This window comes from Sus scrofa, chromosome 9, assembly GCF_054392235.1.
Source record: "Sus scrofa isolate SSC_HxYL_T2T_F1_AM1 chromosome 9, Sscrofa_HxYL_maternal_Yorkshire_Landrace_v2.0, whole genome shotgun sequence".
Taxonomy (NCBI): domain Eukaryota; kingdom Metazoa; phylum Chordata; class Mammalia; order Artiodactyla; family Suidae; genus Sus; species Sus scrofa.
The window spans coordinates 71,880,594-71,906,578 of NC_139391.1; the positions used below are offsets into that span (position 1 = coordinate 71,880,594).

The following is a 25,985-nucleotide window of genomic DNA, read 5'->3' on the forward strand; positions in this document are numbered from 1 at the left end:
GGAGGCACAGCTGGAGCCAGCACAGGGCGGGAGGAGATACGCCTGCTATCCTGAGGCCCACATCTTGGGAAAGGGCCTGTGATTAGAACACACTAGCTGGACCGCTAGAGCCGCTCATCTCTCACCGCCCAGCAATGCTGCAGGGCTTGACTCGATGGCTCTTGGAGCACTCGGGACCCCACAGTGAGGCTGAAGAAGCCTGTACTCAAAGCATTCTTGTGCAGAGAGTGAGGAAGCCATTCATAGGTGGGGTTGGAAAACTGAAGGCGAGCCAGTACCCAGCCCCAGCTTGGCAACTTTAATAAGAGTATTCCCACTCTCTGGCCTGCAGAGGAAAGACAGTCTTGCCCCAAATCTTACTTTGCAGCCACAGCCACCTCTAGGGTGTGTGAAGTTGGAAAGCCAGGGTGGCTCCTTGCTGCCGCCTGCGTGATGGGGTGGAGCAGGAAGTACCTGAGCAGGTTGAGAAGTGCCCCCTGCCTGGGCCACCTAGATACTCCGCTTTCTGCAGAATGTGGGTTTTTTTGACCGGTCAGCTTGAGGCCCTTTCCAGATTGCTGAGCCCAGGCTTCTGTGTATCTGAGCTCCCCTCTGGATAGTCGCCTGAGAAGCTATAAGCCCCTCACCTGGCTGCCTCGGCTTGTCTGGGCTGGGCTGTCTGGTCCATCCCTAGGCTTCAGCCTTCTCTTTGTGGACCTGGCGGGAGAGTGTCCCGAGCCTAGAAATAGAACCTGTGCCTGGGGGTCCCCAGATGAGGACCAAGTTGCTCAGAAGTAGGATTGACCCCCACTCTCCTGGAATATAGAAAGTAAGGGGCACTCCCAACTTTATGGGAAGCAGATGAATCCAGCTGGTTACATGGCCTCCGGGTGCCCCCGCCCTTGGAATCTTTTTTTTTTTTTTTTTTTTTTTTGTCTTTTTGCTATTTCTTTGGGCCACTCCCGCAGCATATGGAGGTTCCCAGGCTAGGGGTTGAATCGGAGCTGTAGCCACTGGCCTACGCCAGAGCCACAGCAACGTGGGATCCGAGCTGCGTCTGCAACCTACACCACAGCTCACGGCAACGCCGGATCGTTAACCCACTGAGCAAGGGCAGGGACCGAACCCGCAACCTCATGGTTCCTAGTCGGATTCGTTAACCACTGCGCCACGACAGGAACTCCTTCTTTTTTTTTTTTTTTTATTGCAATCAAATATATATAGCATAAAGTTTACCATTTTAACCATGTTTAACTGGCATTAAGCTCTTTCGCATTGTTGAGCAACCGTCATCGGCATCCTCTCCAGAATTTTTGTATCTTCTGGACTCCTTGCCCATCAGATATGAACGCCTCACTCCCTTCTCCCCACTGCGCTTGGCAACCCCTATCTTACATCTTATCTCTTTGAGTTTGATTATTCTAAAAACCTCATGTAGGTGGCATCGTCCTTTTGTGACTGGCTTATTTCGCTTGGCATAATGTCAAGGTTCGTCCCTGTTGTAGCTTGTGTCAGAATTTCCTTTTTATGGATGAGTAATATTCCATGATCTGTATATACCACATTTTGTTTATCTGGTCATCCATCAGTGGGTTGCTTCCATGTTTTGGCTACTGTGAACAATGCTCCTATGAACATGAATGTACACATCTCTGTTCAAGTTCCTGGCTTTCACTTCTTTGGGGTATATATCCAGATATGGGGAGTTCCCATCATGGATCAGTGGTTAACGAATCTGACTAGGAACCATGAGGTTGCAGGTTCGATCCCTGGCCTCGCTCAGTGGGGTAAGGATCCAGCATTCCTGTGAGCTGTGGTGTAGGTCGCAGATGCGGTTCGGATCTGGCCTTGCTGTGGCTGTGGTGTAGGTTGGCGGCTACAGCTCTGATTAGCCTGGGAACCTCCATGTGCCACGGGTCTGGCCCTAGAAACATACAAAAAAAGAAAAAAGAAAAAAAGACAGATATGGAATGGCTGGAACATCTGGTCATTTCATGTCTCATCTTTTGAGGAATCACCACACTGTTTTCCTAGCAGCTTCACCATTTTCAATTCCCTCCAGCCATGCACACAGGTTATTTTCTATGTTTTTGATAATAGCCATCCTAATAGGTATGAGATGGTATCTCATTATGGTTTTCATTTGTGTTTCCCCAATGACAGTGATGTCAAGCATCTTTTCATGTGCTTGTTGGCCATTTGTGTATCTTCTTTAGAGAAATGTCTGTTCAAGTCCTTTGTGCATTTTTAAATTGGGGGGGGGGTTGTTGCTTTTTTTGGCTGCCCTACAGTATAGGGAGCTCTTGGACCCAAGGATCAGATCCAAGCTGTAGTTGTGACCTATGCCACAGTTGGAACAAAGCTGGCTCCTTAACCCGCTGTGCTGGGCCAGGGATCAAACCTGCATCCCAGGGCTCCAGAGACACCACCCATCTGGTCGCACCACAGTGGGAACTCCTGCTTATTTATTTATTTATTTATTTATTTATTTATTTATTGTCTTTTTGTCTTTTCTAGGGCCGCTCCTGCAACATATGGAGGTTCCCAGGCTAGGGATCTAATCGGAGCTGTAGCCACTGGCCTACACCACAGCCACAGCAATGCAGGATCCAAGCCGCATCTGCGACCTACACCACAGCTCATGGCCACACTGGATCCTTAACCCACTGAGCGAGGCCAGGGATCGAACCCGCAACCACATGGTTCCTAGTCCAATTTGTTAACCACTGATCCACGACGGAGAACACTGTCCTGTCTATATTTTTAGTATTGAGTTACAGGACCTCTTTATTGATCCCTTGTCAGACATATGATTGGCAATGGAATCCTCTTGAAATTGATTCTAAAAGAGTCAAGTCCAGCCTTTGGAGAGACTGGAGTCTGGGATGAGGCACTGGGACCCACTTACCCTGCTCACCATCCTCCCTAACTCACCCGCAGTGCTCTGGCCCTGGGTTCTCTGAGAATACAGAGATGGGAAAGGTACAATTCCTGGCACTGGGGTGCTCATGGTCTAATGTGGGAGACAGGCTCAGACACAACTCATGCTTCTGTATACAGGATGAAACCGGTACCAGAATAATTGGGGCATAAGTTGATGTCTTTGGAGAATCCACTAATTCTAGACAGAAGTGGGGAATTGAGATGAGTATCCCCCAAAGATATGTCAGTTCCGGGGGAGCCAATTCTCTCAGATGAGGAGGAAGATTTCTTAGGCTGAATGACAAAACTCTGGAGTCAGGGAGACTGAAATGAGACAGGAAACTAGATGGAAAACTAACCTGAAAATAGACCTTCTCATGCCTTGGAAACTCTTGAGAGCACGAGAGCGTGCCCCACGGGAAAGGACCTGAGGCCACTGCAGTAGAATGGGTGTCTATTCCCTATTCTGCATAGATTCTCACTTTAGACCCCCTGAGCTAAAAGGGGGTGGGGGTGGGGGGGGTGGTTCACGAAGCTCCCAGGGAGGGAAGAAGGGAAGCAAAAGGGGTTTGCATCATCTACCCTTAAAGACAGAGTACAAGGAGTCTTCTCCGATTTCTAGTTATTGTCTCAGAAGCAGATAGGTGCCATGGACCAGGAATCCTAGAGAACCCTTACCCAATTTTGGAACTTTTAATTTCCCTAGATTTATTTTGGGGTTTTGTGTGTGTGTGTGCGTGTGTGTGTTTAGGGCCACATCCACGGCATATGGAGGTTCCCAGGCTAGGGGTCCAATCAGAGCTGAAGCTGCTGGCCTACACCACAGCCATGCCAGATCTGAGCCACGTCTGCAACCTACACCACGCTCACGGCAACGCTGGATCCTTAACCCATTGAGTGAGGCCGGGAATCAAACCTGCATCCTCATGGTTCCTAGTCAGATTCATTTCTGCTGAGCCAGAATGGGAACTCCACTTCTTTGTGTTTTATTCAATTCATTAAAATACTTCATGGTGCTCCTGTGTGCCAGGTGGTGTCCTGGGAACTGCATCAGTGAATAAGGCAGTCTCTGCCCTTGGGAAGTTTATGTTCTGTGACCAAGCTGCAAGGCTGTGTGCTGATCTTGAGAGGCAGCCAGAGCATCTGTGTCCAGGCCACAACCAGGCAGCGGGAGGGGTGCAGGGAGGGATTCTCAGGAAATTCTCCAGGCTAGAGTACGAGGATGCAGCTTTACGAGGACAGAAGAGCAAGCAGTGTCCCGCAGAAGACAGAAAAAGAGAGAGAGAGGAGGGAGTCCGTCTAGGACTGAGAGTGTCCCTGGGCCTGTGGTAACCAAACATGCTGGTTTGCCTGGGGCCTTCTCGATCTGGGCACCCAGAGTCCTGCATCCTGAGAAAACTCGGACTGCTGGTCGCCCTATTGGGACTCAAGAGCTGAAAGCACCACCGTCTTCTCCGTGGGACACAGTAGGCATGTGGTGCTAGGGGCCCACAAAAATGTTTTAATTTCTTGTACAATCAGGAGAAAAGAACTTTTCAGCTGAAGAAAGTATTCGATTTTATACCAATGCTATAAATCATAACATATAATTTCTAATAGTTTTTTTTTTTTAATGGAAGAAGGGGCCCATAGCCCCAAAGATCAAGGTACTTAGGATGCACAAGGGCTGGGAGGTGACCCAGGCTGAAAGGCCCACAGGGGTCAAGGTTAAGGCAAGAGGACTCCCACATGGGGTTGATCCCCTCTCAACCAAACTCGCTTTTGCTCTGCCAGACAAATAGCTACTGAGGCTGATGGTGGTGACCGTGGCAGTGCACTAGCCACCGTTTATTGAGTATTTATATGGTGCTGAGCACTTCCAGGTGCGTGATCTCATTCCATCGCTGCCATGAATGTATAAAGAAGTCCTTCATAGGAGTTCCTGTCGTAGCGCAGTGGTTAACGAATCCAACTAGGAACCATGAGGTTGCGGGTTCGATCCCTGGCCTTGCTCAGTGGGTTAAGGATCCGGCATTGCCGTGAGCTGTGCTGTAGGTTGCATACGCGGCTTGGATCCCATGTTGCCATGGCTGTGGTGTAGGCCAGTGGCTACAACTCTGCTTGGACCCCTAGCCTGGGAACCTCCATATGCTGCCCTATAAAGACAAAAAAAAGAAAAAAGAAGAAGTCCTTCATATCTGTATTTTGCAGGCAAAGAAAACCAAGTCTTAGTGAGAATGACTTGCTCGTATTGACAGAAGACCAAGGGTCTGGTGGGCAAAGGCCAACATGTGGCCAGCTGTGCGGGCAGCAAACCTACCTTCCTTGCTGAGCTATCACAGGGATTAAATGAGATTGTGACCTCGAAGCCCTGAGAGTGCCTAGCTGTAGAGGTTTCTATCACCTTGATGAAGCAGGGCGGGGCCTGAACCTGGCTGCGTAGCTCCAAGGCCACAGAAGTCTCCCAGCCTTCTGTGTGGGGCTCCTGCTACACCAGATGACCTGCTTCTGCCTGTAGACTGAGATGGCCATGGGAAAAATCAAGGGACACTGTACCCAGGCTCCAGAACATGCTGACAGCCCAGAGAGTCCACTAGCATGACACCCATACACATGGAGCTGGGCCGGGCAGCCTGGAAAGCCTCTGAGGCTCAGCCCCGGCTTACAACATCCTTGTTCCAGTGTCCACAGCAAATGTGTCTCTGTCTTCGCTCCTCACATAACCTGTGGGCTCCAAGGACAGGGACCACACCCCATCAATTTCATGTCCCAAGGTGCCTTTCCCAGTCCTCACCTCATAGTCAGTTCATTCAGTTACTGTTGGCTGACTCTCTGCATTGACCATCTGCTGTATATTTTTGTCTTTGGGGACGTCAGTCTCTTTCCAGTTTCTCAAATGTCCCCTCCCCTTTTGTCCCTGCTCCTCCCCTATCTCCCCCCAAAGCAGCTCAGATGCCACATAGCTCTGCTTGTCTGGATGGCTGCATGCTTCCATCTTTCCTCTGCTGGGAATAACCTAGCAAAGAATACAGGTTAGGAGTTTCTGATTCGTTTATTTCGGGACATTGGACAGCTCCATGGAGGACTGTCTGGGAATCAACACCTTCAGTGCCATGGGCACAGCTGGGTAAGCCATTCCAGAACACGGCCCCATCGGGACCAGGAGGCGTCCCTGGGATGAAGCCCCTTGGGGCTTCCTCTTTCCCATTTGGTTGAGACCATCACAGAGGGGCCAGTGAGCCTTGTGCTCTGGGCATCGAGCAGGGAGTTCTGAACCCAGCCCAGATGGACAGTGCCTGCCCCTTCCCTTCGGGGGCCCTTAGTTAGGACAGGCCCAACAGAAATGCAGGGGGCTTGGGGTCAGCCCAGCCACTGGGCAGCAGGATGGCACGGAAGGCACCTGCAGGTGGTCATTGTCTTGCAGCCGATGCCTGGGGCCTTCCTCCCTGACCGAGGCCTGGAGATGGTTTCCACCCAACGGGCAGGAGAATTGCTGCTGACAGATTTGCTAAGAGCTAAGAAAGAGGAAATGTGGCAAAGGCTCACGGTGACTGGCTTCCGGGGTCGTTTTTGTTTTGTTTTCTTAAACTGTTTGAGCTCAATAGATGTGGACCTACTCGAGCTTGGTGAACGTGAGGTCTGGCAGACGAGTTCAGAAAGCCAGCAGCAAGTAAAAAGAAAAGTCAAATTATAGAGAAACGTGCAAAATGGTCTTAGTGTGTTTTAGGCCAGTCATCACTGCTGCAGTTCAGCCCAGCCCAGCGCCCAGCTCTCCTCCGAGAGGCCCCCTCCCCACACCCAGTTCTCTGAAACAGAAGAGGAAGCAGGAGTTCCCATCGTGGCGCAGTGGTTAACAAATCCGACTAGGAACCATGAGGTTGTGGGTTCGATCCCTGGCCTCACTCAGTGGGTTAAGGATCCGGCATTGCTGTGAGCTGTGGTGTAGGTCGCAGGCGTGGCTTGGCTCTGGCATTGCTGTGGCTGTGGTGTAGGCCAGTGGCTATAGCTCCGATTAGACCCCTAGCCTGGGAACCTCCATATGCCACGGGTGTGGTCCTAAAAAGACAAAAGACAAAAAAAACAAACAAAAAAACAGAAGAGGAAGCAGTGAGGAAGGAAACTACCCTATCCTATCTTCTGTGTAAAACCATAGAGCTGCAGAGGGCCTTCGGCCTTCTCTGGTCTGGCTTCATGATTTCACAGATGAGGAAACTGAGGCCCTGAGATGGGAAGTGACTCACCAGAGGTCACAGGTCATTTGATGGTCTTGTGTTCATTCTCACCAAGAAACTGCAAAGAGCTTAGCCAGGGAGTTGGCTTCCAGCCAAAGCCTACAGCCCCACACAGCCAGCAGCTTCTCAGTGGCCGCCCCTTGGGGTACAGGTCAGTGTGAGGTGCCCTTGGACCTGACTGGTGCCCATGCCAGGCTCTGGGCTGAGAATCACCCAAGCTGGTCTGCCCTTTCCCTGCCACCCAATCAACAGTTTTTTTGTTTTTGTTTTTGTTTTGGTCTTTTTAGGGCTGTGCCCGCAGCATATGAAGGTTCCCAGGCTAGGGGTTGAATCGTATCGCCGCTGGCTTACACCACAGCCACAGCCATGCCAGATCTGAGCCTTGTCTGCAGTCGACACCACAGCTCACAGCAACGCCAGATCCTTAACCCACTGAGCAAGGCCAGGGATTGAACCCGCAACCTCATGGTTCCTAGTCAGATCTGTTCCCACTGCCCCAGGACGGGAACTCCTCAATCAGCAGGCATTTATCTGACACATCCTTGCAGGTCAACCCAGTACTCACACAGCCCCGCAGGGAGTGCAAAGGAAGCGCAATCATCAGATATCACGCATGACTCCCCTCCAGGGAGCGTCTTATTGGGGAGATGGAATTAACACATGTGAAACAATAATTAAAACAATAAAAGGCAGTGTATAATTAGATGCTAAATGTAGCTGTTCAGGCTGTGAAGACACCTCCATAGGCCCTTGAAAGCATGGAGGTAACTAATGTTAGTAGGAGCTGCAGAGGTCCATGGCCTGTGGGAGTTTGCAGGAATCTGAGGCTTTGGGGTCATGGGGCTTTCGTTTGGGAGTGAGTCCCTGGGCCAGTGAGTGAGTCTGGCTGCCCACCTGCATCCTTCCTTGGCCAGCTTGTTGTCTCCTCCTTGGGGAAGGGAGGAGAGAAAGCAGAACTCCAATGAAGCCATAAAGCCTTTGTCTATTTGTGAAAATTATCTATTAAGAGGTAGCAAAATGGTGCAGCGGAAAAGTATCCATTCAGTGAGAGTGAAGTTAGGAGTTCCTGTTGTGGCTCAACACTAGTGAACCCGACTACTATCCATGAGGGCGTGGGTTCAATCCCTGGCCTTGCTCAGTGGGTTCAGGATCTGGCATTGCCATGAGCTGTGGTATAGGTTGTAAATGTGGCTGGGATCCCACATTACTGTGGCTGCAGCATAGGCTGGCATCTGCAGCTCAGATTCGACCCCTAACCTGGGCACTTCCTTATGCTGCGGTGCGGCCCTTAAAAAACAAAAACGAAACAAAACAAATTTAGAAAAAAAAAGTGAGAGCGAAGTTACTAAAGGCCCATCCACGGGTGATGGGAGGAAATATATGGGAAATATCTGATTCTTGAGGCAAGCATGCTATCAGGAGAAAGGCAAGGATCAGTGCAAACCTGTACATACCTTTCTCCACTTGGGAACTAAAATTCAGGTGTCTAGGAGGTTAGGAGAGCAGAGAATGAGGGGATTGCTGTGGGCCAGAGAAATATCATCAGGAGATTACACAGGGAAGGTGGAGCGAGGGAGAGGGGGGCTCTATGTTCTAGGCAGAGAAACTGCACAAACAGCAGTGTAGAGCAGAGGTGAGCAAACTACTGTCCGTGGGCCAGTGTCCATAAATAAAGTTTTATTGAAACACAGCTATACTCATCCTACAGTCGCTCTCTGCCGCAATGACAGCTGTGAGTCGTTGCAATGGAGACTGCCTGGCCCTTTACAAAAAAAGTCTGCCAACCACTAGTGTAGAAAGAGGAATGGATAAACCCTGTGGCAAGAGGATATAAACCCTGTAGCAGAGGAAGTGATCCAGGAAAGTGAAAAATGAGATTAGGACTTTCTGTGCCTGGAGTGATGGTCACAGTACCTGCCTACTCTCTCATGCGTCCGTCCTATGAGGCAATAAAGGATTGTTATCCTATGAGGTAATAAAGGATTGTTATAGATGAGGAAACTGAGGCTTAAAGACATGATCTGACTCTCAAGTTCACTTGGTAATGGGGGTCACACCCCAAACACAGGCTTCTGTTCATCCTGCAGGTCTTGCCTGAACCTCTGCCAGGTGCCTGGCTGGACTGGGGCTCTGGGACTCCGTGGTGGACCAGACAGGTGCTCCTCTCCCAGAACTCAGTCCAAACTGGAAACCCAAGACTCACTGCACTGTAATTGCTTGCAGACAGGAAGATTGTTTTGCTCCCCCTGTAAGCAATGGGGGACCGTGGAAGGTTCCTGAGCACGCGTTTATTTTCTGCTTCATGCTCAGAGCCACCAGGCTTAGAGAAGAGAGGGAAATACAGTCTGAGTCATTAAGGAGCTTCAGTCTGGTTGGGAAGAAAAATCTGGGTGGTTGGTCTGCTTGGAGGATAGTATACATAGATGGATATTGAAGTGCAGAATAGTTGAGTGTTAGCTTTAGATATAGGTTAGCTTTAACCTCCTGGGGCTCCATTTCTTCATCTGTGAAATGGGCATAATTAGTACATTCCCCATAAACTTGTGGTCAGGATGCAATGAACTAATACATGCTAAGTGAGTAGAAGGGTGCCTGGCGCATAGTTAGCCAGTAAATAATAAATGGGTCATTGTCATCATTGTTCAGGGCTGGGGTGGTCAGAGAGGCCTTGCCAGATGAAGGATCTCAGACAGGGGGACAGGAGTAAGGTGAAAGCAGTGCAGGAAGAAGAGGCTGACTCGTTTAAGAACAGGGAGAGTGAAATTTCTGGCAAGAAAGAAAAAAAAAATGAGGTTTGTGTGATGTAGGTCCAAAGAAAACTGGGCATGAATGTATCTGATGGTTCCTGCACAATCTCCTCAGCCCACTCCTCACCCTGGGGGGTCCCCCTCATTGCTGGGGCTTTTTGGTGGGCTGCCCTGTGCTCAGGTGAGGAAGTTAAAACCACAGATCATGGCACAGCGGAAACGACTCTGACTAGGATCCGTGAGGGCACAGGTTTGATCCCTGGCCTCCCTCAGTGGGTTAAGGATCCAGTGTTGCCATGAGCCGTGGTGCAGGTCGCAGATGCGGCTCAGATCTGGCGTTGCTGTGGCTGTAGTGTAGGCCAGCAGCTACAGCTCGATTCAACTCTTAGCCTGGGAACCTCCATGTGCCGTGGGTGCCGCCCTAAAAAAACAAAACAAAAACAAAAACAAACCAAAAAACCCCATAGACTTCACTCAGAGTCTCTTTTTCTCAGCTCCTTGGGTCACTCTCCAGTGACCCAAATTAAGACTACGCATGTCCTTGATTTTTTTCTTTTTAATTTTTCCTCTTAGGGCCGCACCTGCAGCATATGGAAGGTTAGGGGTCAAATCGGAGCTTCAGTTGCTGGCCTACACCACAGCCACTGCAATGCCAGATCTGAGCTGCATCTGCAGTCTATACCACAGCTCACAGCACTGCTGGACCCTTAACCCACTGAGTAAAGCCAAGGATCAAACTGGCATCCTCATGGATACAAATTGAGTTCTTAACTCATTGAGCCACAACGGGAACTCTGCCTGTCATTGATTAGAATGCAGAATTAATTCGCCAGTGTTTGGGGTGTTTTCTTAAAGTATTATTCAATCTAGGGTAAATCTTCTCTGAGACAGACCTGGGGCCACAAGAGGATGGTTCTCTTTATTTGGTGCAATGGGTACTTTAACTGAAAAGTCTGAAGATCACTGTTTCAGGGGGCATCTCTGCTCTGGCCCTTAGCACCCAGCCTCTCCACTTGGCTGTACCCCAGGAACCCTGAGAGTTAAGGGAAGACACAGCCCTTTCCATGGCTTAGGACCTAGGAACACAATTCTGCTTTTCACCAGTGCCCTAGATGCGCTGGGTGCATTGGGAACAGCTCAACCATCTGCCACCCATGCCAGGGGCTGAATCAGAGCAGATGCAGCCCATGCCAGATGCATGGAGATGTGTCAGCCTCCTAGGAGAGATACCTCAAGGCCAATGTCTGTATCTTTACAATCATAACATAGTGGGTTCTCCATTCTGTCTCCATATTGGGCCACCCCAGAAGACAAATCTCCCCACTTTCTTTTTTTTTTTTTTTTTTTTTTTTTTGTCTTTCTAGGTCCGCATCCGCGGCATGTGGAGGTTCCCAGGCAAGAGGTCTAATTGGAGATGTAGCCACCAGCCTGCGCCAGAGCCACAGCAACACGGGATTCTTAACCCACTGAGCGAGGCCAGGGATCAAACCCGCAACCTCATGGTTCCTAGTTGGATTCGTTAACCACTGAGCCACTACGGGAACTCCTCTTCCCGCTTTCTAGCTCTGTACCTATAGATTGAGGACTTGGAGGACTTGAAAATCTGGCAGGGGAATACAAATCAGAGTCTTTGACTTATCCTCTGAAGATTACCATATTAGTGATCTGTTCACACCCTGGGTACTGCTTTCTCAGTAAAACTTTGGGGCAGGAGTTCCCGTTGTGGCTCAGCAGAAACGAATCTGACTAGTATCCATGAGGACGCAGGTTCGATCCCTGGCCTCACTCAGTGGGTTAAGGATCTGGATGCCATGAGCTGTGGCATAGGTCGCAGACTCAGCTCGAATCCCAAGTTGCTGTGGCTGTGGCTGTGGCTGCCAGCTACAGCTCCAATTCAACCCCTACGCCTGGAAACTTCCATATGCCGCAGGTATAGCCCCCCCCCAAAAAAAAGAAAAAAAAAACTTGGGGGCAATAGATATCTGTGGGTGCCAAAGGGTTAACTCTGCAGCCGGATGGGGAACCCTCAGGTCTGAAACTGCTGGGCGGGATCTATAGCAGTTCTTCTCAAATGTTACTGCACATTACAATGATCTAGGAGATTTTTTAAATCCCTGTGCCCAGGCTGCACCCCAGACTAATTAAATCAGACTCTCCATGATGGAGCCCGGGCATTGCATTGCTGAAGATCCCCCGATAAGTCCATGTGCAGCCAAGCTTAAGAACCACTGGCCTAGATTTTCTACCATCTCTTGGACGGGAAAGGCTTAGCAGGCTGCCATGGCTGTGGTTGGCTGGCTGGCCTGCTTTGGAACGTGATTCATTCCGTTCACAGGTCAGATCTCGTCTGCCAGATCTGGTGTGGGCAGCAGCCCGGGTGCTGCCATCCCAGGGTGAGAGATGCACTGTGGTGGCCAGAAGGTGCTCCTGGCACTGCCCTATGAGGCAGAGGTTGGGGTGGTTATCTGCTATGTCAGTCCTGCAAAGGGTGCCCACCCATGCTTGCGTCACTTCCCCAGGTTTGTGGTGGGAAGCGGGAGCAGATGGGTTATCTGCTGAGGAAAGGAGAACAGGAAGAAAAAAAACCTTAGGTGAAAGCAACTCTAACTCTTGCTGTTTTCAAAACCAGGCTGGGATCCTGGCCTTTGAGAGCCATGACACAGCTGCCTCTTATAGGGAAATGGCTGTAGCTCACTTGGAAACTATGAAAGATCTTCTAGGAGCTTCTAGAATGTTTTCTCCATCATTTAACTCTTTTTTTTTTTTTTTTTTTTTTGTCTTTTTGTCTTTTTAGGGCCGCACCCGCGGCATATGGAGGTTCCCAGGCTAGGGGACCAATCAGAGGAGCTACAGCTGCCAACCTAAGCCACAGCCACAGCCACGCCAGATCCGAGCCATGTCTGTGACCTACACCACAGCTCACGGCAATGCTGGATCCTTAACCCACTGAGCAAGGCCAGGGATCGAACCCTCATCCTCATGGATACTAGTCAGGTTCGATAACCACTGAGCCAAGATGGGAACTCCTTTCTTTTTTATAGATGAGCATGAGAAAGCTATCAACTCCTAAGGAGCAACAACCTGCATGCTTCAGAGAGGGACAGAATGGAGTGGTTGTAATAGTAACTGGACTCTGATCCTTCTGACTCGAAGCTCCCAGAGGGCAGCAGGCATGTCTGGTCCCATAGAGGTGTACCCAGCCGGGTGGGGGCTGGGGAAGGGTCTCCAGGACTACGGGAGGCTGGGAGGGAGGACGAGGAATGAGAAGTCCATTGTGAGGGTCTCTGGATTAGTAAACCAACAGCAAATGAAGACAGTCTGGGCAGCTCACGCCACTTGCTGCTCATCTCGAGGGGACGGGAGTACTCCCGGTGGCTGGTCCCCATGGAATCAGGATCCTATTCCAGAGACTTGAGTGGCCATGTAGGACAAGGGCAGGCCCTGCATCTTGGTGGCTGTCTCCCCCCTCGGGAGGTTAGAGGTCCCTCCTTGACGTTTTCGTAGATGACACCGTGGCCCCAGGTCCTGAGGCCTCTGGGGACCCACCGATCAGATATGCCTTGGATGAACATTTCACAGGTCTCGTAATTTCTAGGCCTTGGTGTGATGGCTGCCCATCCCAGTCCCATGGCCTATAATTTCTTTTTTTTTTTTTTCTTTTTTTTGTCTTTTGTCTTTTTGTCGTTGTTGTTGTTGTTGTTGCTATTTCTTGGGCCGCTCCTGCGGCATATGGAGGTTCCCAGGCTAGGGGTTGAATCGGAGCTGTAGCCACCGGCCTACGCCAGAGCCACAGCAACGCAGGATCCGAGCCACGTCTGCAACCTACACCACAGCTCACGGCAACGCCATGGCCTATAATTTCAGTGACCACTCTGGGAGTGGCAGGAGCGGCTGTCCTAGGGTGGCCACATGGTAAATTGAGAAGAGTGTGTTCTCCAGGCTTCCATGGACTCGGTTCCAGACCAAGCATCATGCACATGCTCACTAGCGGTGGGACCACATGCATGTTTCTTTTTTTTCTTTTTAGGGCCGCACCCACGGCATATGGATGTTCCCAGGCTAGGGTGGAATTGGAGCTGTAGCCGCTGGCCTACGCCCACAGCCACAGAAATGCAAGATCTGAGTCGCGTCTTCGACCTACACCACAGCTCACAGCAATGCCGGATCCTTAACACACTGAGGCCAGGCTTTGAACCTGCATCCTCATGGATGCTAGTCAGATTCATTAACCGCTGAGCCACGACGGGAACTCCCACATGCATGTTTTTAACCTCTCTGAGCCTCTGTCTTGTAGTCTGTAAAGTAGGAATAATAGGAGTTCCCTGGTGGCTTAGCTGGTTAAGGGTCCAGCATTGTCACTGCTGTGGGGGGTCATTGCTGTACGATCCCTTGCCTGGGAACACCTGCATGACTTGGTGTGCCCCCCCCAAAAAAAACAAAAGAGGGGATCCTGTTGTGGCTCAGTAGAAATGAATCCAAGTAGCATTCATGAGGACACAGGTTCGATCCTTGGCCTCGCTCCTTGGGTTAAGGGTCTGGCATTGCTGTGGCCAAAGACATGGCTCAGATCCTGTGTTGCTGTAGCCGTGGTATAGGCTGGCGGCTACAACTCTGATTCAACCCCTAGCCTGGGAACCTCCATATGCTGCAGGTGTGGCCCTAAAAATAGGAAAAAAAAAAAGAGGAATAACATACATGGTGTCTAAGAGAAGGTCTGTGAATGCATAGGGCTGCTCCGATCAGGATCCTCGAGGAGGAGCACAGAGCCCAGCTGACAGGCCAGCGGAAGATGCTGTGATGGAAAAAGGATGCCTGGTTTCCGGGCTGAGGAGTGGGGTAGGGAGGAGGCCACAGCAGCTCCCCTCAGCAGCCACAGAGCTTGACGTCTCATCGGCTCTGTGAGATGGGAAAGGGGGAGGAGGAAGTAAAGGCAGACTGCTGAGTGTGCCATGTCGCCCACAGGCGGGCTGGAGGGACGGAAGCCGGGTGGTGGTGTAATGACGGCATGGCTGTGAAATTCCCCAACCAAACCAGGCACCCATAGGACGGTGTTAGGTGGTGTCAGGGAAGCAGCTCAGGGGAAGCGATCGCCCCGCCCCAGGGTGGGGGCGCAGCTGTGAGAAGTAAATCGTGATGTCATGGGAAGAACACAGCAGAACGGACTGGAGTCGCTTTCCGTTCTGCACAGATGGACTGGGGGACTCTAAGCACGTTCCTACACTCCTGTTAGTCCCGGTTGTCTCACCCGTGACGTGTGGGTAATAAACTCCATCTCGCCGTTTGGGTTCTGAGGATGAAATGAGATAGTGCGTGCCAAACTCACGGCATGGGTGCTAAGTAAACAGCTGTCCCTGTGCCGCAGCAGAGGTTTGTCCCCTCGATTAGCTGAGCAGGCTGCAGCCCCCTGCCCCCACCAGTTCCCACACCCATTTGATAAATATCTATATGTATGTGTATATGTGTCTATATGTTATTATGTGCAAAGCGCTGTGGCCAGTGACGTGAGGTCTGAACGGAGGTCCATGTGCCCTTGGTCCTCTCGATCTGGGAGAATTGCTGTCAGTCCCCTCAGCAGATGCTGGGACCACATGTACATGTCTGTCTCTCCAGCTCTATCGTTACTTCTTGAGGATATGGACCATAGCTTGCATTTCTTTGCATCTCCCATAACATCTTTTTTTTTTTTTTTTTTGTCTTTTTGCCTTTTCTAGGGCCACTCTGAGGCACATGGAGATTCCCAGGCTAGGGTTCCAATCAGAGCTGTAGCTGCCGGCCTATGCCAGAGCCACAGCAACGCGGGATCCGAGCCGCGTCTGCGACCTACACCACAGTTCACGGCAATGCCAGATCCTTAACCCTCTGAGCAAGGCCAGGGATCGAACCCGAAACCTCATGGTTCCTAGTTAGATTCGTTAACCACTGCGCCACGACGGGAACTCCTCCCATAGCATCTTTCCATAGCCACCCTCCTTAAGCAAAACAGCTCTCCTCATTCGCCAGATTCATACCCAGTACCTGTGTGCCAGGCCCTTTCACACGCATCCTGCAACAAGCCTGGGGGTAGGTCTTACCCCCATTGCACAGGTGAGGAGACTGAGGCTGAGAGCGATTTAAGCGACTCCTCCAGCATGGCTGGCTAGGCAGTCGCACAGCGGGATTTGACCTTCGATTGTTCGCAGCCTGAGTCCATTCCTTTCACTGCATGGGGCCAGTGCTCGCCTCTTCATGGTCAGAGAGGCCTTTGGGAGGACGAGGTCCATTCTCTTTCTCATCCTGAGAACCACTGCACATCCACCCTCACATCTGTGTCTGTTGCAGAATGTCTGCAAACCCGTGGAGGAGCCGAGGTGCCCGCCCACGCTGCAGGAGATCAAGCAGAAGATTGACAGCTACAACACCCGGGAGAAGAATTGCCTGGGCATGAAGCTGGTGAGCGGGCCTGCCTCCCTCCCCACCTCCCCACTGCCATCCCCCTCTCTCCACCCTCTCCCCCCCTGCCCTCCCCCTGGGTTCTGGGGCCACCTCCTGGAGCTCCCTCCCCTTTCTTCGGGCCTCTGGAGGCTTCTGGGTTGTGGGATTGGTGCCAGGCTGGGAGCCTGGGCTCTCAGAGGCTTCTGCATGCTTTAGGGAAATAGAATGGGCTTTATTTTTTTTTTCTTTTTTCCCCTAATTTTATTGAGGTATAATTGACATCCAGCACTGTATACAGCTTTAAGGTGTACAGCAAAATGTTTTGACGTACATAACATCAGGAAATGGTTATCACAATATGTTTGGTGAGCATCTATTTGGATACCAAAGAAAAGAAAAAGTCACCACACATAAAGATTTCATTATTATTGACTGTAGTCCCTGAACTGTACATTTCTTCCTTGACTTTCTGTAGTTTGATAGCTCATTTCTTTTTTTTATGAGAGTACAGTTGATTTACAGTGTCGTGTCAATTTCTGCTGTACAGCAAAGTAACCCAGTCATACATATATATGTGTGTGTGTATATATTCTTTTTCTCATACCATCTTCCATCATATTCTACCCCAAGAGACTGGAGTAGTTCCTGTGCTGTGCAATAGTAGAGTGGGTTTTAGAATACGATCCAGAGGAGTTCCCGTCAGGGCTCAGTGGTTAATGAATCTGACTAGGAACCATGAGGTGGCGGGTTCGATCCCTGGCCTTGCTCAGTGGGTTAAGGATCTGGTGTTGTGGTGTAGGTTGCAGACGCGGCTCGGACCTGGTGTTGCTGTGGCTCTGGCACAGACTGGTGGCTACAGTATGCCGCGGAAGTCGCCCAAGAGATGGCAAAAAGAACAAAAAGAAAAAAAAAAAAAAAGAATAAGATCCAGATCCAGTCTCTGGCTTTTCCTGGTTTAACCTGTGGCTTTGGGAAACTTTTGTAACCTCTTGGAGCCTCACTGTAAGATAGAGATATCAATTCTCATTTGTCGAAGCACTTGTGGCAATTACATGATATACAAGTGACTCAGGGCCCTGGGCAAGGGGAGCTCACAGCTCCTCCTCACTCCCCTCTTCTTACAGCCTGTGATTGCACACTTACAGCCTGTGTCTGGAGAAGCCTCCTTGGACCGTACAGAGCCCAGAGAGGGGAGGGCACCAACTTTGTGCCAGGTTCAGGAAGGCCATCTTCAGTAGGGAGAGGAGAACCCTGCCCCCTGCTGGTGGCTGGAAGCAACTGGCTTCTTGGGGCTTCAGCCGGATGGAGCACCAGAAAATCTAGTTGCAGGTTGACATCTTGCAGACTTTGGAAAGGGATGCAGGAGGAGATCCAATATGCTGGTTCTCCGAGGATCTTATTACACAGCCTTCTTGCTCCTTCCTGGTTTGGAGGGGCGAACCAGAGAGGCCTCTCCAGACACACCACTCTGTGCATGGGACTCACCTAGGACAATAGGGCATTTGGCAAGCAGCCCCAGCCTCTCAGGAGGGGAAGCCACAGCAGCCCCATGTGTAGCTGGAGCCTGAGGGCCTTTTCCTGGTCCCATGGGGAGGAACAGGGTCTCCTTCCTCCAGCACCTCCAGGTCAACAGGGGCAGGGAGGAATTCAGGGAGACAGGTGAGGGGCTGGGTGGTGGTGACACCACGCCCCCTGGACCTGAGGCCATGGGCCAGAGTGGCAGATAGGAATCAAGTAAGACAGACCCGCCCTGACCCCACATGACCTCCCCCCACTGGCAGAGTGAAGACGGCACCTACACGGGTTTCATCAAAGTGCATCTGAAACTCCGGCGGCCAGTGACGGTACCTGCTGGGATAAGGCCCCAGTCCATCTATGACGCCATCAAAGAAGTGAACCTGGCGGCCACCACGGACAAGCGGACCTCCTTCTACCTGCCACTCGATGCCATCAAGCAGCTACACATCAGCAGCACCACCACGGTCAGTGAGGTCATCCAGGGGCTGCTCAAGAAGTTCATGGTCGTGGATAATCCCCAGAAGTTTGCACTTTTTAAGCGGATACACAAGGATGGGCAAGGTATGAGAGAGTGGGGCTCCTGCCCAGAAACTCCCTTTCCTAATTCTGTCTCTGCTCCCCGACTGGACCCCTGCCACACATAGGTGGGAGGAGTGGGCTTCTCCTAGTGCCGCAGTCTGGCTGTCTATGTGGCATCAGGTCCGTGGAAAGGCCACACGCCCGTTCTGCTCACTCCTGTGCCCCTCCCTCTGTGTGTGACTTCAGGAAAACCACACCCTGGGCTCTCACTTCCTAATCTGTGGGATGGAACAGAAGCCACCCCACCACTCCTACTAATCTTTTGGGGGAATGACGTGAATGGAAACATGTTTCAAACACTAGCAGGTTCAAGAATTAGGTTGAGGAGTTCCTGTTGTGGCGCAGTGGTTAATGAAGCCGACTAGGAACCATGAGGTGGCGGGTTCAATCCCTGGCCTTGCTCAGTGGGTTAAGGATCCAGTGTTGCCGTGAGCTGTGGTGTAGGTCGCAGATGCGGCTCAGATCCCGCGTTGCTGTGACTGTGGTGTAGGCCGGCGGCTACAACTCCGATTAGACCCCTAGCTTGGGTACCTCCATATGCCACAGGAAGCAGCCCTAGAAAAGGCAAAAAGACAGAAGAAAAAAAAAAAAGAATTAGCTTGAAAGGATGGCTGCTTCCGGTTAGAAGCACCCACCTCTGCATTTCCAGTTGGTCCCACCCATCCTGGGCCCCCCGGCCCTTCTTTCCCAAGACAAGTGCCCAGCCCCCTCTCTTGTTTGCAGTGCTCTTCCAGAAGCTCTCGGTTGCTGACTGTCCCCTCTACCTGCGCTTGCTTGCGGGGCCTGACACGGATGTGCTCAGCTTTGTGCTAAAGGAGAACGAAACTGGAGAGGTGGAGGTAGGCCCGGGACCCTTGGCTTGTTGCTCAAACACACACCCACTGGGTGGGCACGGGTGGGCGCTGGTGGACATTGTCATCACCACTCGGCAGAGGTGGGGGCTACGCAGCAGCAGCAGAGCAGGAAAATGACTTGAGGAGGGTGCAGTGGGGGGAGTGGCAGGCCGAGGTTTGGTGTTTAATCCAGGATTGTAAGAGACTTGGGGGAGCAAGTCAGGGCCTGTGTCTGGCAAGGCCTGTGGAAAGACAGGATTTCATGTGCTTTATTTCTTTTCTTTTCTTTTTCTTTTTTTTTTTTTTTTTTTGGTTTTTAGGACCGCACCCACGGCATATGGAGGTTCCCAGGCGAGGGGTCAAATCCAAACTACAGCTACCGACCTACACCACAGCCACAGCAATGCAGGATCCCAGCTGCGTCTGCGACCTATACCACAGCTCAAGGTAGCACCGGATCCTCAACCCACTGAATGAGGCCAGGGATCGAACCTGCAACCTCATGGTTCCTAGTCGGATTCGTTTCCGCCATGCCACGACGGGAACTCCTCATGTGCTTTATTTCTGAAAACTCAGGGTGGAGGGGTGCTGAGAAACTCCTTGCGTTCTGGCCTGGGTTCTTCTGCTCCAGGATGGCCTGAGGCCCAGCACGCTCCCTCCTTGGGCTTACTGGGCACGGATAGTTTTGAGCCAGTTGTCTCTTCTTGGCTCTGAAAAACTAACCTCGCTCCCCCAAAGGGAGCAAACTGGAGTCGTCTTTGGAATGGAGTGGGGTGAAACCAGGTCACTGCTCCCTGCGGCCTGGGCTGTGTGGGAGGTTGGGTCATGGAAGAATGACCAAGAGCAGGGGTGTGCCTGTTTGTCATACTGCATCCAGTAGAGGCCTGGGGTTTGAAGGAGCAGTCTTGGGAGTCACTGGGAAGATTTGGGGGATCTAGGCAGGTGAGGCCCTGTCTTTTTCTGCTTCTACCAGGCAGCTCTGCTTCCATCTGCTTTATATATTGGAGTGAGTGGAAGGTTTTATTTAGAAAAAGGATCCCACTAGGAAAATGTTTGAACACTGCTGGCCTCTTGAAAACTCACAGGGCTGGGGGTTTAGAGGTTCTGGTTTTGCTGCTGGAAGCTCTGTGACTATGGTTATGCCATCTCCCCTCTGTGGATTTCAGTGTTATCATTTATAAAATGTGAGGATTAAACTAGATAAACCTTAATATACCTTTGTGCTCAAAGAGCATAGCAGTCAAAATCCCTGGCCCCACAGGAGCCAAGGCTCCTGGGTCAGCCTAAGAGAAGTCAGATTGCCTTCTGTCCCAAGAGGCCAGGTCCCAGGGGGCAGGCCCAGGCCCGCAAGCTCTGCGAAGCTGTGCAGGTGACTCAGTACCTGTTCTGCCAGCCCAGGGAGGCAGGTGCCCTAATTCCACGGCAGATGAGAAAACAGGCTGGGAAGCGTGGAGTTATGTACTTAGGGTCACACAGTGGAGTCAGGCTGAGACCCAGTCTCCTGAGTCCAAGTCCATCTCTCCTCCAAATGCCAGCCTGAGGGGTCTACACATTGGGAGCCTGTCACTGATCACCCTAAAGCAGGCAGCTGGAGCAGATCACCAGGGACCCCGGGCAGCTCCAGCATCACTGCTCAGATCTCAGCTGCTACAGAGAAATGTAAGATTATTGATTCTCAAAAAAAAAAAAAAAAAAAAGTGGCTCATGGACTAGTAACTCTTGGCCATGAGATGCCAGGATTTGAAATTGTGTTGCTGGTATGACATGGAAACTGGGAGCTTGGTTCATCACATGTGCCTATTTAGCAGCAAGTGCAAACTAGCAACAGGGCCCCTCAGATGGTGCAACTTGTAACCTGTCTCCTCTTCTGTTTTTCCCTCCAACCTCGCTCTCTCCTCACAGTGGGACGCCTTCTCCATCCCCGAGCTCCAGAACTTCCTAACAATCCTGGAAAAAGAAGAGCAGGATAAAATCCAGCAAGTGCAAAAGAAGTATGACAAGTTTAGGCAGAAATTAGAGGAGGCCTTAAGAAAATCCCAGGGCAAACCTGGCTAGCTGGTCCTGCCTCCCCTTCTCCCAGTGCCCGTGGATTTATTTTTATTATTAATTATTATTTTGCAACAGACACTTTTTCTCAGGACACCTCTGGTGGGTGCACATGTGCCCGCCCAGCAGTTCCAGATTTCTGAGGAACACAAGTGTGTGCACGGGGTTGGGGCCTGCCCGCTGCCCACTGTGCCCCCTACACCGGAGCAACCCTCGTGTGAAAGAACCACCGCATCCTCTGGCCATCCGCAAGCCTTTCACAAACCAAATAGTTGCCTCTCTGGTCACTGAACTGGAACTCTTCACAACCAGCCATCAAAGGAAAGAGAAAACAGTTTAGAGATACATGTTTTCTCTGAGTTTTGTTCTTCAATTTCTCTCTTTCTTGCCAGCCATAGTACCTTTATTTATGAGTCCAGAATGGTAGCATATTCCTTTAGCAGGTGTGAGCTAAGCCCTTGAAAGCCGGACAGTGCTCCGAAAAGGATGGTACCGCCCTGTCTCCAGGTGCCTGTTGTTCATGCTTAAGGGAAGGTCATAAAGCCACTGGCCCCAGACGCTCAGGTCAGGGAGCAGCAAACCTGAGGCTGCCTGAGAGAATTCCAGAGAAGCTGCAGCTAACCTTGCCCTGATTGCCCAAGAGTCTGTGCACGTGTAAACCCAAAGGTATATATATATATATATGTGTGTCTCTGTGGTCCTCAGCCACATCGTAGTCAACAACTGTTGGTTTTTAAGTAGCAACTTTGAATGTAATGTTGCCATCATCCTCATGTGTTTCCACCAAAGGGAAACCAGCCATTTACCATTTTTAAAGTCTCCTGCTGAGTGTGGAAATCAGGCAGTGGAAGCCAAAAAGTGTTGCAGATAAAAAAGGCCACGTTGTCTTCAAGCCTTCCCCGGGCTGGAGCAGGGGAGGCCTGGCTGCCTTGGTTTTCCCCTTGGCCTTCAGCACTGCCTCTCCCTCTACCCCGGGACTCTGGGATCTCCTGGTGCTGCCAGAGGAGCTGCCTCGATTCGAGGGGAGAACCTCCAACTCAGCCCACTTGAAGTCCTTGGGTGTTGGACGTGTGCCCAGCCTGCTGTGCGGTGAGCCCATGGGCTGGCCTCCCGCTGACCTCAGTGCCTTTTTGTTTTCAGAGAGGGGACAGGAGCAGGTGCAGGGCATTTGCTGGAAGCTCTGCAGCTGGCTTGCTCCTGCCAGGAAGGGGACCACGGCGGTGTCAGGGACAAGGCCAGGAGAGCCTTCCCGCCAAAGGGGGGACGAGGGTCTCGGACCTCCTTCTCCACTGAGGTCCTGGGCTCTGCCTTCCAAGAAGGGAGCCCAAACCGCTGGATGGGAGGGATCAGATTCCCACCTCTACATGCGTACTGCCTCCTTGCCTCCTTGTTCAAACTTAAACTTGCCAAACCATTCAAGCCTGTAGCCAGGAGTGCAGAGGGAGGACTTTCCAAGCAGGGCCAGCTTTCCAACCCAGCCTGTGGGAGACCCTTTCTTTTTGCTGTCCTCTGCCTCCCCAAGTCCCTTGGGTGGGTTGGAGCCGGTGTGTCTTTGTGTAGCCTCAGAAGTTCCCTCCCTGACCCTCGCTGAGTCCACACTGCCCCTGATCCCAGAAGGGATTAGGACCCCTCTCATCAGGAAAACCACTTCGTCTTCAGAGCTGCAAACACAGGACAAGCTAAGCAGTCTGAAGATTTTCAACATCATCAAAAACCCAGTTATCTGCCATCTCCAGCTCAGCCTTATCACCTCCTTCCCTTGAAAAATCTCTCCTCCTGCTGTAGAGCTATGTGGTGGGTGCAGAGTCCTCTTCCCTTCACGCTGCATGTCTTTAACGTGAATAGAAGGCACGGCTCCTGCTGCAACCGCTGTGAATGCTGCTGAGAGCCTCCCTCTGATGGGGCGGCTATTTTATTTTTGAGAAGGAAGTCATGTACATATATACATAAAAGCATATCGCTATATATAAAGAGATAGGGGTGTTTATGAAATAAGAAGACTATGGGGGAAATTCAGACTCTATCTAAAGCACAGGACCCAGACGGAGGTCCGAGCCTCCGAGACGGTCGTGCGTAGGAGCGACCCTTCCCTCCGGGGTGGGCCTGACTGCTGGCAGTGCCTTCTGTTGTTGTGTTGCCCACTGTGGAAGTGTTTGTTTTGAGGATATTTTCTTTTTAAATGTCTTTCTTATATGGGTTTAAAAAAAAAAAAGGAATAAAAGCTTGTTGCAAAACTGATTCAGACGGGAGACGTGCTCCTTGAACTTGGCCCTGCTCATAGAGATCAGGGGCTGGGAGAGGGTGGGAACAGAGGAACGCACATGCTTCGTGGCTGAGTCAGATTTTCGCTTGTCCACGAACAGGGGGATGAAGGCGACGGACTGTTTAAATCATCTTGAGAAAACCGTTCAAAGGCATGGGCTGGGGTGCTCCCTAACTAGGTGGCTGGTTACTCCGCACCCCCAGAGCAGGAGGGGAAGGGGACTTACTCAGAAACGAGGAGGTGCTTTCTGGAGCTGAGGATGACGACACTCCAGGACAGGCTACTGAGTTACACAACCATTCTTCTACTTCTGGAATTATTTAAAAATTAGATAGGAGGGAGTTCCCGTTGTGGACCAGAGGTAACAAACCCACCTAGTATCCATGAGGATGCAGGTTCAATCTCTGGTCCCACTCAATGGGTTAAGGATCTGGCGTGGCCGGGAGCTGTGGTGTAGGTCGCAGATGCAGCTCGGATCCTGAGTTGCTGTGGCTGTGGTGTAGGCCAGCAGCTATAGCTCTGATTGGACCCCTAGCCTGGGAACCTCCATATGCCGCGGGTCTGGCCCCAAAAAGATTACAAACAAAAAAAAAAATAGATAGGAATGCATTTTAAAGTTTAAAATCATCTCACCTGGAGGAAGGGAGCTAGATTAGATGACTGCAAGAGCCCTTTCACTTTGACTTCCATCAAAGGAACATCTCAGCAATCGTGGCCATAGCCACGTCAAAGTTATCGAAAAGAAAGTCCCGCCAGCCTTCCGGCATTGATCACACAGGGTGCAGTGAATGGGGGCCCTCAGAGCGCATCCAGTCCACACCCTGCTTCTCGAGGAGAGCACACCCTGCCCAACAAATATTCTTAAAAGTGCCCAGGAATGGGGCATGTCTGTAACAGTTGCTCACCTAGACTGCCAAGAAGTGTATCTTTCAGTAATTGTGCCAAAATCCAGAAATGAACCAGTTTCTGCTCTTTCCTGAAACTCACTTGGTTGCAATATGGGATTAAGTTCAAGGTGTATCTCTGACCTTGATATAGATATATTTAGCTTAGTACATAGGAAAAAGAACCTATTGCATAACTTAACTCTCCCCTGCCTTCTCACGTGTACCTATGGTCTTCAAGAGGAGGAAAGGGAAGATGAGTCAATGCAAATGTGTTACCATTACTGGAAAAACCATTCAAAGCACAACACTGTGTCACAGCAGAGTTCTGGGTCAAAACACAGTGACAAGGGGATGTTCATTTCAGACCCAGCCCCACCAGTTACTGGCTTGGTGTTGTTTGTTTGTTTGTTTGTTTTGTCTTTTTGCCTTTTCTTGGGCCGCTCCCGAGGCATGTGGAGGTTCCCAGGCTAGGAGTCGAATCGGAGTTGTAGCCGCCAGCCTACACCAGAGCCACAGCAATGCGGGATCCGAGTCGCATCTGCGACCTACGCCACAGCTCATGGCAACGCCGGATCCTTAACCCACTGAGCAAGGCCAGGGATCAAACCCGCAACCTCATTGTTCCTAGTCGGATTTGTTAACCACTGAGTCACGATGGGAACTCCTAGCTTGGTGTCTTTATCAGGGATTAACAAGGCAAGACACCACCTGTCCAAGCTGCCAATCCCTCCAAGATTGTGCAGAACAAATCGTGGTTGTGAAAGAACTTTAGAAAGTACTACATCTTCTCAATGTTCATATGTGGAACACACTTCATGATTATTGTACATACTGTGACCCCTCAGATCAAACAGTCCGTCCAAGGGTTCTGTGGTCACAGGAGCTGGTTTGGGGTCAATTTCTAGAAATCCCTCTCTCAGTTTCATATGCTCACGTCAACAGAGAGTGGGTTGGTAAAATTAGGGAATTACAGGGAGTCACCAGTGAAAAGGCCTGTTATTCAGGGCCTAATAACAAAAGGCAGGGGGGCCTCACGCACACATTTTCACACTCATCCATTTCTTCCTTTTCAAGTTCCAGATGGGGTACTTGTGAATACTGTGGATATTTTCAAGTCTTTCTTGTTTTTTTTTTTTTTTTTTATTACAATGAGAAAAAAAAAAAAAAGAATTGTAATTGATTTTTTTGATGGTAAAACCAAAGAACTCTGAAGGAATTCGGTTCAGCCCTCTCTTTCCCACAGCACATGACAAGGAGGCTCAGTCCTCTTCCTGCTGCACAAGGAGGGCTCTGGTACAGGACCGACTGCCACGAACTGAGCAGGGGTTCTGGACCTTTCTGGCATCATGTGATCCCGTGCGGAATCTGACAAAAGCATGGTAACCTCTTTTAGGAAAAGGGTCATACAAAATCTTGCACACCATTTCAGAGACGTTCAAGGATTCTCAGAAGACCAGCTAAAGACCACTTCTCTGAGCCCCAGGTGAAGACGAGTGAGACTAAAGAAAATGTGTGTTGGCTAAGACTCTTCACGGTAGCACAGCCATCATCTTGCAGCTGCATCACAACTTCCGGCTACTAGTGGCGAC

At 50.8% G+C, this 25,985-nt stretch overlaps 1 protein-coding gene across 3 annotated transcripts in view; it reads left to right on the top strand.

Annotated features, from left to right (window-relative positions):
- RASSF5 (Ras association domain family member 5) overlaps positions 1 to 23,484 on the top strand; it is an 80,096-nt gene extending 56,612 nt beyond the window's left edge. For 2 of the 3 annotated variants that reach the window (XM_021063315.2, XM_021063316.2), the window contains 4 exons: positions 16,178 to 16,288; positions 18,052 to 18,349; positions 19,091 to 19,206; positions 21,103 to 23,484. In XM_021063315.2, the coding sequence (XP_020918974.2) occupies positions 16,178 to 16,288; positions 18,052 to 18,349; positions 19,091 to 19,206; positions 21,103 to 21,255 (678 nt within the window). In that variant the 3' untranslated portion in view covers positions 21,256 to 23,484. Of the gene's footprint in view, positions 1 to 12,613; positions 13,646 to 15,642; positions 16,289 to 18,051; positions 18,350 to 19,090; positions 19,207 to 21,102 lie in introns of those variants that run through there. The other variant, XM_084976911.1, reaches the window with a different exon arrangement.
- The last annotated feature ends 2,501 nt before the right edge of the window (positions 23,485 to 25,985 follow it).